This window comes from Pelobates fuscus, chromosome 10 (assembly GCF_036172605.1).
Source record: "Pelobates fuscus isolate aPelFus1 chromosome 10, aPelFus1.pri, whole genome shotgun sequence".
In the NCBI taxonomy this organism is placed as follows: domain Eukaryota; kingdom Metazoa; phylum Chordata; class Amphibia; order Anura; family Pelobatidae; genus Pelobates; species Pelobates fuscus.
The window spans coordinates 1301338-1314653 of record NC_086326.1 but is presented as its reverse complement, the minus strand read 5'-3'; the positions used below and the strand labels follow the sequence as shown (position 1 = coordinate 1314653).

General features: G+C 40.2%; 1 protein-coding gene across 1 annotated transcript in view; it reads left to right on the top strand.

The window, feature by feature from the left end:
- INPP5F (inositol polyphosphate-5-phosphatase F) overlaps nt 1-12747 on the top strand; it is a 161145-nt gene extending 148398 nt beyond the window's left edge. The window contains exons 19-20 of the mRNA XM_063434243.1: nt 3180-3267; nt 10402-12747. Of these exons, the coding sequence (XP_063290313.1) occupies nt 3180-3267; nt 10402-11470 (1157 nt within the window). The 3' untranslated portion in view covers nt 11471-12747. The remainder of the gene's footprint in view (nt 1-3179; nt 3268-10401) is intronic.
- Nucleotides 12748-13316: the final 569 nt, after the last annotated feature.

Sequence of the window (13316 nt, the reverse complement as noted above, 5' to 3'; positions counted from 1 at the left end):
TCTAACTATAGAAACTGAAATAGCCTGGTCTCTTATATGGCATTGTAGCTTCACAGAATAGTGCCGAAGGCATACAATGGGGGTATCGTTATACTCAGCAAATGTAGCTGAACACAATATGGGGTTCTGTGCAGGAATAGCACACACCAGCTTTACGAAATACACATTACAAAAACCTTGTTCTATGTGTATATGCCAAAATAGAGAAAAAAAATTCTCCAATATTTAGCAGAGATTGGCGATGAAATGGCTACGTAAAAAGTGTCAAACTAACCTTAGGTAAATAGCCTGTGATGTCTACTTTATATAAATATATACTTTTTTTTAGTTTTCTGTGGTGGCTACTAAAACCTACAAGACAACCATACCAACTTCTAAAATTGTTTCACATAAAAAAAAATAATTTCAGTCCTTGTATTTTGTGACCTGTAACTTTCAAAATAAGCTGAAATCCTGTATACTCTATAAATCAAGACACATAAATGAATTTATTTTGAATTACTTTTTCTAAGCTGGACATATTATGCACACGCTATTATTGGCAAAATTGTGAAAAAATAGTTTTTTTTCAAATTTTTTGGATAAAAAAATAAATAAAAATGTTATAATAATTTATCTATGTATATATGACCTCAAATTAAAGCCATTTTCCCCTCTAAAAACGGTATATAATTTGTGTTGGTGATGCAAATTGCGTTTGAACACAAGCTGTAAAATATGGAAAAATAGCTAGTGTCCTTAACCCCTTAAGGACCGCTGACGGTTCAGGACCGTCAGCGGTAAAACGTGCGTTTGGACCGCTGACGGTCCTGAACCGTCATAACGGTTTTGGGCAACTTACCTGATCGCCGTCGGTCCCACGGCGGCGATCAGCTCTCCTCCCGGTCCAGGGGGGTTGCCTGTCTGCCCGGGCAATCCCCCCTCGGCAGATCAGGACCCCACGGCCATGTGATCACTCGATCACATGACCGCAATAGGGGTCTGTGTATCTGCCTGCAGGGGGACTGTCTGTGCTGACAGGCAGTCTCCCTGCATCTGTAAAATCATAAAATAAAGTGTAAAAAAAAAATATGTGTAAAAAAAAAATATGTGTATATATATATATGCTATATATACATGTATTATATCTATATATACCTATATATAATATATGTATATATATCATATATATAATGTCACACTAAGTGTATTTTTATATTTATATATACGTATATAATTATAAAAATACACTTATATTTAAATTACACACGAATATATACAATATATATAATAACTATATATATGGTATATATATATTATTATAAAATACAAATAATATGTTAATACAAATAAATAACAAAAAATTAAAATAATTTTTAATAATTAAAAAAAAATTATATATATATATATTCAGTTTTATTCTAACAGTATTTTGATATTGATATATATATATTTATATCAAAATACACTTAGAATGTAATGATATATATATCTATGTATAAATAAATAAATAAAAATAATACGAAATATACATATGTCCACATACATAATTACATAAATAATTTCATAAATATACACGTAGACGTCAAATATATAAATATGTATATATATTAAAATTCTACGTGCATATTTATGTAATATTTTTACCTAATTAAGTAATTTTAATGATTGCAATTTGAGGGACCTGCCTGCCAACCCAGGCCGAAAGTCCAGATAATTTCATTTGCTAGCACTGTGTTTAACCCTGTAACTTTCTATGACACCCTAAATCCTGTACATGGGGGTACTGTTTTACTCGGGAGACTTCGCTGAACACAAATATTAGTGTTTCAAAACAGTAAAACATATCACAGCGATGATATTGTCAGTGAAAGTGAAGTTTTTTGCATTTTTCACACACAAACAGCTCTTTCACTGAGGATATTATTGCTGTGATATATTTTACTGTTCTGATACACTAATATTTGTGTTCAGCGTAGTCTCCTGAGTATAACAGTACCCCACATGTAGAGGTTTTATAGTGTTTGTGAAAGTTACAGGGTCAAATATAAGGCTTGATTTTACTTTTTTTTTTTTTTTTATTGAAATTTGTCAGATTGGTTAGGTTGCCTTTGAGAGCGTATGGTAGCCAAGGAATGAGAATTAGCCCCATGATGGCATACCATTTGCAAAAGAAGACAACCCAAGGTATTGCAAATGGGGTATGTTCAGCTTTTTTTAGTAGCCACTTAGTCACAAACACCGGCCAAAGTTAGCGTTTTTTGCATTTTTAACACACAAACAAATATAAATGCTAACTTTGGCCAGTGTTTGTGACTAGGTGGCTACTAAAAAAGACTGGACATACCCCATTTTGAATACCCTGGGTTGTCTACTTTAAAAAATATGTACATGTTAGGTGTGTTTCGGGGATTTATGACAGATAACGGTGTAACAATGTCACTATTGATACATTTAAAATATATATATATTGAAACAGCAATTTCCTACTTGTATTTATAGGCCTATAACTTGCAAAAAAAAGCAATAAAGCATGTAAACACTGGGTGTTTTTAAACTCGGGACAAAATTTTGAATCTATTTAGCAGTTTTTTTCATTAGCTTTTGTAGATAAGTAAAAGATTTTTCAAGTAAAAGTCCAAAAACATGTTTTTTTTTTTTATTTTTCACCATATTTTATTATTTTTTTTTAAATACAATATATGACATAATATAAATACTGGTATGTAAAGAAAGCCCTTCTTGTCGTGAAAAAAACAATATATAACTTGTATGGGAACCGTAAATGAGAGAGCGGAAAATTACAGCTAAACACAAACACCACAAAAGTGTTAAAACTGCTCCTTAACGTACAAACACCACAAAAGTGTTAAAACTGCTCCTTAACGTACAAACATCGCAAAAACAGGCCGGTCCTGAAGGGGTTAAGGGTAAGTCCAGTTTTTTCAAGCTTTGTCCTTAAGGGGTTAAAGTGCCAGAGTGCTGTGTTTTTATGACAAGGCAGTGAGAGTGTTTGAAAAATCTTCACATTGTACTCTGTGTGTCTGATGCGTCCTCTGCTAGGTCTGCGTTTTGATTCTGCTCTGGGATGTGGGGAATGCTCTAGTGGACTCTTTGTTTTTACATGACCGTTCTGTCCTCGGCAGATGGTGTTCGATACAGTCTGAAGGTGTTTCATGCTGATGTTTCCTGTTTTACAGATACACTGCTCTGCATAGCGGAGATGCTACGCATCACTAAACAGGCCAGTGGGTCGGACGTGCCCATCATCGAGAAGAAGCTGGAAAGGTGAGAATGCTCTTTCGGTTCTGCACGAACTGTCTAATGAAGAGGATGTGAAGAAAAAAGAGTTTAATTAATTAAGACCTTTGTTTAAGCTGCATAGGGGGTATCTCGTTACCCAGCAGTGTTACCTGCTGTCTTCCTAGTCTTATTAGCATCACAAGCCCTAATTGTATCCAGCGGTAAACAAGCAATACTTAAGTACTCAGAGGGGGCACTGCCTTGCCCAGCTCTACATGCAGTGATCCTTCATCCATATTACAGGAGCCCTCCTGTAAGAGTTTAATAAATGCTACAATACATTTTATACAGTATATAATAAGTACAGTTACATTAAACCCGTGAATGTTTGTAGCTGCAGAAAATGTATATGATGCTTTCTTATAGCCACCTTTCCTGGCCAAACATGGCAGCATCACTTACGGGTTAGCTCCTCGCCAGTTGTCAGGACAGGATTAATTAATCAAACCATTAAGAATAGTCAATATAAGCTCCCCCCCCCCAAACCCCTCAGTATTTGTTTCATGTCCCAGCTGACAGGCAGGGATATTTTGTGGATCCCACATAAAATTATATTCTTTTCTGGGCTCATTACCATGTTTAACGTGGTTCTACCAGGGGGACTTCAGCCTCTCTCCCCCCGAAGAAATCAGTAAACAGGCTGTGTTAGCCGCACTAACTGGTTTGAGTCCTTCTTTACCAAGACTCCACCGTGGGAATAATGTCTCATAAAATACCAGTGTAAGGAGTGTGGAAAGCTATCAACTTACCTTTGGTTGGAGCCTTCTTGGTCACATTTCGGCAAGTTAGGAGCCCCTACAGGCTGGCTGTGATCTGACTTCAGGTTCCCAGAATCCAAGATGGCGTGCGCAACTTCAAATGACCTTATTTAAGCTCAAGTCAATATTGCGCATGCGCGGTATGACGGTCGTGCTAAAACCCTAATGACCATGTGCAGCACCATCTAGTGGTGTAACATATTGCAGCATAGTAGTTTTACCTGGAAAATTTAATTGCTGCAAAAACTCAAAGTTCAAATTCCTTTACCGTCTTTTCAGTCTTCTACACAGAGGTAATTGTTAAAATGCATGCATTCTCCCCCGAAGAAGCTGAGCACTGGGAAATTGGGATGCACCGAAATAAAAATTCTGGGCCGAAACTGAAAATTCAGGATGCCCTTGGCCGAAAACCAAAAATGACTTTCTTCCCCAAATGATTTCAAATAAGTTTTTTCCTGTAATTTTATTAATATTAGACTTTCTAATTAATTTAATTAATCTAATATGAAAAACTTCCCTTCTCTTTCAGTGGTCCCTTCTCTTTCAGTGGTCCCCCCCCCTCCCTCTTTTTTTAGCGTTCTTTCCTCTCCTGTCCCATAGTGTTCTTTTCTCCCCGCTCCCCTGTCCCATAGTGTTCTTGTCTCCCCTCCCCTGTCCCATGGTGTTCTTTCCCCCCATCCCCTGTCCCATAGTGTTCTTCACCCCACCCCCTGTCCCATAGTGTTCTTCACCCCAAATTTCGGTGCAGGCCCGTTTTCGGACGAAATTTTGGTGCATCCCTACTGTGAAGCAAGTCCTAAAATTGATGCTGCAGTGATTCGGTTGGCGAAGAAAACTATGCTCCCTATAGAGAGCATGGCTTATTTAAAAGAGCCCATGGAGAAAAGGATGGATTCTAATCTAGTTAAACTCTATTTTGCCATTGGATTGGGATTACATCTAGCTAATCTAGATGCGATTGCTGCTGCTGGAAGTGTGAAAGTCTGGATTGACAACTTAGAAGATAAAGCCAGCGGAGTGAGTAGAGATCATTTTATAAATTCTCTGAAACTTGTTAGGCTGGCAACAGACTTTTTTAAATAATCAGCCCTGGAAATTACAAAATCTTTGTCCAAAAGCCTTGCCTTATCAGTGGCCTCTAGAAGAGTGCTCTGGTTCCATTCTTGGGGGGTGGACTATGCCTCAAAAGCCAACCTTTGTGCCTTACTCTTTCACAGGGATAGACGGTAAAAATGCTTTTCTCCCTCAGTCCTACCGAAGACCATTTAACATGTCATGTAGAGATGAGCGAAACAAAGAGAAGGCATTTTGTGACAGCAAGTCATATAAGCCTGGAAGGGAGTACTCTAGACCCCCACAATGGAGGTTTGAACAATCCACCTCCTCCTCCATTAGAGCATTCAGAGGAAGAGGATTCAGACAAACTCCTAAAACGTTATGAAGGTTGGATCACCCAAACTGGAATAGTAGGAGGCCGTCTAAAACTGTTCTTTGCACTCTGGGCAGAGTTCATCAAGGACAATTGGATCCTGAGTATCATCAGAGATGGTTACAGAATAGAGTCCAAAGAATTCCCAAGAATTTATCAATTCCATCAATCAACAATGTCATCAGGAATAAAACTGAAGGCAATGAAGAGGTGTTTACAACAACTTACAACACAAGGAGTCATCACAGAAGTTCCTCGACAAGAGATACAGAGTACTCTACTCAAATATATTTCTATTTCAAGGAAAGTGGAGACTTATACTAGACTTGAAAAGAATCAACACTTTCCTCAAAAGCATGTCATTCACGATGGAATCAATTTCCTCTATAAAGCAGACAATTCACCGAGGGGATTGGTTAACATCAATAGTTTTAAAAGATGCGTATTACCAAATACCAATACATCATTCTCACCAAAAATTTCTGAGATTTTGTATACTGGAGAAAAACACTACCAGTTCCAGGGGATGCCATTTGGGTTAAGTCTAGCACCCAGAACATATTCGAAAATTTTAATCATGATCATAGCAGTTCTAAGGAAGAGAGGGATACAAATCTTTCACTAAAAATATCACAGGGCTCTTCATCATACTGAGGAAGTTATCCGTGCTCTGCAGAGTTTTAGCTGGCTGATAAACAAAGACAAGAGCAACCCAGTTTCACCCAGAAACACCGTGTTCCTGGAGGCAAGAATAAATACGGAAGAATCTACAATTTCCTTGTCTCAAGACCACATTGCTCGTATAATGATCAAGATATCAGAGCTTCTCCAAAGCACAAAAGGTAAAGCCAGAACGTACATGAGTACATTAGGGTCCCTCACGTCAACAATATGTCTGGTTTTATGGGCACATTGGAAGATAAGACCTGCCCAGATGAACTTCCTCAGGCAAATTGACAAAATCTCCATGAATTGGAATCGGTGGATAATAATTCCCCAAGATCTCAAACAGCAATTGAGATGGTGGATGAAGGATCCCAATCTGAACAAAGAATTTCCGCTGGAAGATCCTCCCTGGGAAATGGTAACGACAGATGCAAGCACATGGGGATGGGGAACCCACTACAGGAATCTAGTCGCTCAATGGCACAATCAAATACGTCTTCTCCATTCCAACATTCAAGAAATGCGAGCAGTATACAAGGCATTGATGTCATTTGCCACCCACCTGAAGGGGAAAAGAGTGATAATAAAAACAGACAACAGAGTGGTGACTGCATACCTAAATCATCAAGGTGGTATGAAGAACAATCAGTTACTTCTTCAAATGCAACCTATCATGGGCGGGGGCTATGATTTACCTGAAACATCTGAATGCAGTGTACCTCCCGGGAATAGAAAATACACTGGCAGACTTCCGAAGCAGGTCAAGCATGGACCCAGGGGAATGGTCCCTGAACAAAGAAATATTTTGTCAAATAGTGGAAATATGGGGCATGCTTCAAATAGATCTGATGGCTTCTTTCAGGAATTCACAAAAACCCTCAGGCAGAAGCCCAGGAGGATCTATCCCAAAATTGGAACATCGAGTTGGTGTATGTCTTCCCTCCAATTCCATTACTTCACAGATTATTGAGTAAAATTTGGCACAGTGATTGCAGTAATACCATCAGGGCCAAGGAGACCTTGGTTTCCTCTCCTGTTATGTACCAAGGAGCCCCCATCATACTTCCACAGAGATGGAACCTGTTACTTCAGGGCCCGGCAGTTCATCCAGAGCCCCAATCCCTTCAGTTAGCAGTATGGCGCTTGAAAAGAGGAACTTTTTAAATTCTGGCCTGTCTGAGTCAGTCTCTAATACCCTATTGAAATCAAGAAAGAACTTCTACTTCAGCCTCCTGTTACAAAGTGTGGAAAACTTTCAGAACCTGGAAATTGGAGAATGGAATTGCCAATGAAGAGTCATCAGTGACTGATATCCTTAATTTCCTCAAGGTAGTTTAAGGTCTAAGCCTCAGTACGTTGAAAGTACAAGTTTCGTCCATTTCTGCTTTAACGAATACCATGTGGGCTCTAAACTCTCTGAGTTTGAGATTCTTCAGAGAGATTCTGAGGATAAGGCCTCCTACAACCTTCCGGTTGTTTTAGATGCCTTAACAGACGACCCGTTTGAGTTTTTGGAAGAATTGTGCCTATATTTGCTGACTATTAAAGCTCTCTTCCTTATTGCCATAACATCAGCTGGAAGAGTCTCGGAGCTACAGGCACTAAGCTCAGTGGAACCATACACCGTGTTTCACGAAGATTGAGTGGTTCTTTACCCAGACCTGATTTTCTCCTTAAAGTGTTTTTTAGGTTCCACATTCAACAGGAGATAGTGCCTCCATCTTTTTCCCTACTTCATCTACCTAGGAAGAAAATCATTGGAGTAAATATGATGTGGTAAGGTGCCTCAGAATCTATCTACAGAAGACCATGCATTTCAGAAAATCAGAAAGACTATTCATCCTTCCATCAGGCACCAGGAGAGGCGAAGCCGCTTCCATAGCAACGCTTAGAAGATGGATCTCCTTGGCAATAACTAACGCTTATGCTTCCCAGGGTCTCTAAACTCCCAGCACAATCAGACCACATTCAACCAGAAGTTTGGCAACTTCATGGGCTTCTAGGGCAGAGGTGCTGGTAGAGGATATTGTAATGTGGCTACTTAGTCCTCTCATCATACATTTGTAAGACGCTACAAACTGGATTTGTCCTCCTCTAAATATTCTCGTTTTGGGAAAAGTGTCCTCGCTTCAGTGGCACGAAGAACCTAATAAACCTTTTGTGTGTTGAGCATCTATGAGGTCTACTGTTTAATTTATTTATCCCACCCTTCATGGAAGCTTGGGTAATACCCATATGTGATGCTGCCATGTTTGGCCAGGAAAGTAGAAAATTGTTCCCAGACTTACCGTAGTTTTCTTTTCCTGGCTATTCTACATGGCAGCACCACACTCCCTCCCTTCTGGATTCATTAGCAAATGTTTTTTAACAGGACTGGGGAGTTTAGGGAGGAGGGGGCTTATATTAACTATTCTTAATTGTTTGATTAATTATTCTTGTCCTGACAGCTGGGGAGGAGCTGAGTGATGCTGCCATGTAGAATAGCCAGGAAAAGAGAATTACGGTAAGAATGTAAATGGTTTTCTACTTACAAAACAGAGTGGCTGAGATCTCCAAGCCATTCTTAGTCCTCCTATTCATTTTAACGATCTTGGACTGTAATGTCCACTTATACAAATACATAAATCGTAATGAAATGAAACAATTCATGGACAATGCATAAAACCCAGCCAGTAAGTGTATTGTGCCTGCTTTAAACCTGTGAGAGAGTTGTGTCTCACTGCTTCTACTGGGGTTTGGAGATGTCTTGTTCCATCTGTGGTGAAACCATTTCAGGTCGTGCTTACATTGCTACATAGTAACAGCTCTAGTGGCAGTCACTCAGACGGCCTTGGTCAGTTTCAGCGTCTTTACGCTCTGCATGGACACGCTGAACTTTCCTCTTACAAATGCACCTAAATAGTGTTTCACACATTTGTATTATTGACACTGTGGTGTTCCTTTAAATTAAAAATAGTCAATATTACCAGGATAGCTTTGCTTTCCAATCGGCTACTCTGGCCTTAATTACATGTTGTATTCTCATTTAGTAAGTTACTCTGTAAAGGCATGCTTGGGCCTTTGGAGACTGGACCTGTCCATAGGGGTCTGGTTTTAGATGTATAGAAGGCGACTATACAGGACGCCTGGAATGTCTTCCATCCACACGGCCATCTTTTTAAACTCATGGCTGAGAAGGCTGCAGGGGGCCTGGAATTCCTCTAATATCTGTCCAGTTTAGGGAAGATCTCTGTGATGATCGACACACTGGATGACTGTGGGACCTGTCTCCGGGTGTGTGAGCGTGTCAGAGGCCCCCTTCACTCTCAATGATTTACAATACTGAAGATTTGTTATCATGCACTTAATTTGTAACATTTGTGGTAATCTGAAACAGAACAGGTTGTAATTAATGATTCAAGTTTTCTCATTTTCTTTATAAAATAAATAGACGGTTCAGCAGACAGATTGATCAGGGTTATTCGATGGTTTTCACTGCAGAATACAGATCTATGCACGGGGGGGAGGCAGAAATATATAGTCTGAGACCAATATCCTTTAGAGTTCAAATTCTTTAACTTTGTCTCTACAATTCAGACTGTTTATAATATGTTATAAAGGGATATTCACACAATTCCCCATTTGTTTAAAGGGACACTGTAGGTACCCAGACCACTTCAGCTAAATGACCCTTTTGCACGTAGCTACTGCGACCCTTTTGCACGTAGTGCTGCAATGAAAAACATTGCAGTTCCAGAGAAACTAGAATGTTTACCTTGCAGCTCTAAGTCTGCCCTCTGTGGCTGTCTAACAGACAGTCACCTTTGGGTGCTTCCGGATTTGTAACGGACCTTTAGTCGGTTATCTGATGCTGGACTTCCTCACGGACCTCCAGCGTCAGATTTACCCCATAGGAAAGCATGGAATAATGCTTTGCTATGGGCTGGACAAATGCGCGCGCGGCCACAGGTCTCCTCCGCTGACGTCAGCGCCAAGGGACATCAGAGCTGGATTCAGGTAAGTGGCTGAAGGGGTTTTAACCCCATGGGATGGGGGTGGCGGGAGGGAGGGGGGCACTCCAGGATTCTCTAGTGCCAGGGAAACTGGTTTGTTTTCCTGGCACTGGAGAATCCCTTTAATGCTTAAGTGCCCTGTGCCTTATTTATTAATTTGCTTTAAGGGATGACCAGATGTTTTTCAATATATTGTAGTGTGGTCACAGATAAAAGTTAGGGCTTATGTTTCTGAGCTCTGAATACTAATGGGCTTCTCTTGGCAATATTACAGGAAAAGTAGCAAACCTCATGAGGACATTATGGGCATTCGTTCCAAAAGCCAGAGATTGGGAATCAACAGTGTGGGCCCAGGTCTAGCTCAGGGTAAAAACTACCTGATGAGTAAATTCTCCTCTCTTAACCAGAAAGTCAAACAGACCAATATTGGAACCTTACGGAAGCTTGGTACATTCAACAGGACAGACGTGAAGGGCTTCCTAAAACCAAACCTGCAAGTAAATGTTTGGAAATCTGACAGTAGCCTGGAAAATACTGGGTCGGAGGTGAAGGGTCACATCGAATCCGACTTAGATAATTCGTCAGACAATGACTCTTTCCATTCCGATGACTTTCTTCCCAAATCTGATGATGAAGGACATTTAACAGGTTCTCTAGAGAACATTGGCCAGAGTGATTATGTCCTACCAAGCTGTGGGATCATTGCCTCTGTGCCTCGTTTAGGAAGCCGCTCACAGTCTGTCAGCAGCGCTGAGCTCAATCTCCACATCTCTACAGAGATTCATGTTACCCAGTGCAATGAACCTGAGAGCAGAGAGGCCTCACCAGAAGACCAAGTCCTAATAGACTTTGGAACCCCGATCGATGCCTACTGCCACCAGTTTGTCCATGATGCACGGACCAAACAGAACATCAATGAGACAGTTAATAAGGAGGAGAAAATGGACCAAGGACAATCAAGCAATCACTCTAAAATTCCATCCAGTACAGCAGAAACAGAACAATTTTTCCGGCCATCACAGCTTGATGTAGACGTCAGCAACACTAGTTCCCTATTACCTGTGGAGTCATCTCTGTCAGCTCGAGTGACACCTGGGTCGGGCTCCGCTTCTGCAGCTTCTCCAGCAGACAGCAGCAGCAGTCGAGCCGTGTCTCCTTTTGCCAAGATACGAAGTTCTGTGGCCCAGGTGGCCAACATCACCCAGGCTGGTCTGACTCAAGGCATCAATTTTGCTGTGGCAAAAGTACAAAAGAGTCCAGAACCTGAATCTGTCCCTGCACCCCAGAAGAATGACATGAAGGAGATGTTTACACAGTGTCAGACACGGATAATACAGATATGACTGTACTTACATGTTTGAGAATGTGTTAATTACGCAAAATATATCAAATTCCGGTTCTTTTTGGGGCCCTACCATGCTAGAGGTATTTGCAATCACTTCCTATTCAAGACCAATGACCACAGTGGGGAAGCCAGCCTGAGCATCACTGCGGCAGTCCTTCTCTTGATGGTCAGGTTGCCTTTACACAGAAAATATAACCAGAACGTAGTCTGCTGTTCATTCAAAGGGACATCCAGGCCCTTACATGTGATGCTCATTGGACTGAATGAACCTTAACTGCCGTCCATGCACTGGGATCAAGCGAACACATCATGTTTACAATTGTTTTTGTCCACTTGTTCGTGATTTCTAAATGTGGTACGTGGCATCTGTTGGTGGTCAGTCGTGCACAGTAAGTGAGGCAGCAACGCTTTCATTTTTAAGGAAATGGGAACGTTTTTGTTTTATGGTTTTGTTCCTGTTCTTGTTTTTACCAGGGCGAGCAGTTAGATTTTAGTATTATTTATTTTTAAGATCTTTTTATATATCTATAAATATTCTCACACATGGAATATAAAATCTGAATATTCCTTTAAAATAAGCGCCTGAACGTAACCATTTGGCATCGGTAAGTCATGATAAATTACTGCTCGTTACATATGTTTTGCACATTTCTTTGCACCTGGCCTTACATTTTTTATTTTTTTTAGAATACATTTTGCTGGGCAGTGTCTTAGAAACCTCAGGCACACAAAGCATTAACCATGCCTCCATTTTTTGCAGCTCCTTATTTCAAACCCGTTTTAAACACTGGCAAGTCTTGTGTGTTGTTGGGGTTCAGTGGCGCTTGGCAGAGCTGTTTTGGGGGTGCAGTCTGAGAGGGTTCAGCTGGGACCCTGCCTTTCACGTCTCTGTACTAGAGGACAATTTGTATTCACAGCACACTGGGATCCATATGATTAATATTGTAGAGCGCTTTCAATGACTAAATGGAAGTTCTATTATAATAGAAGAGTTTTAAAGGAAATAATATATATATATGTGTGTGTGTATGTATAGATATAACCTGTAGACTATTCCCAGGCGATTGGATGCTGTGGTAATGTGGTTTGTACACTGGCAGTATTTAAACCAATCTCTGCCCCTTGTGGTACTTAGTGCTCTGTGTTCCATGCTGTATATTTATTTTTTATTTTATTTTTAATTATTTCTTACATCACAGATGTGTCTTTCCCTTATTTGTAGTACCTGACCAGAAAATGTGGCTGTATGTTAAACAAGTTAAATTATTTTAATAAAAAAAAACAAAAAAAAATCCCTTCTTTGTAGCATGTTTCACTGGGTTAATGTCTGCAGTAACCGTTCGTTCTGTTTAAATCCACAATTTCAAGTTCTATCTTGCCAACACTTTCTAAACTGTGCGATTGGGAGGAAGAAAACCAAAAACAAACTCATTTCAGCTGCATTTATATTGTACATTTACACTTGCACATCATGGCAGTGGTTGTGTGAGTGTTGCCAGGGACAGATTGATATTAAAGGGGTGTATAGTTCCCTATAGCTCGGTGTATGTACGCATGCAGTTCGCCTACATTGAGAGGTTGACTAACTCAAATATGATCCAATGGTTGGAGCTGAAGTGATCCTTTTCTTTTAACAGGAGCATTCATACGCTGCACAGTCACATAATGAGTGAAGGAACGTCTGCTCTGCCAATCTCAACACGGGCACCGCAGGGGGTACCATATAATGGGAGCTAGATTGTGACTCCGCATTAATGGTACATACACTATAAAATGAAGCCGCTAGGATATGTTAAAGAGAAACTATCATCACCAGAACTACAGCTCAATGTATGGTATACGTA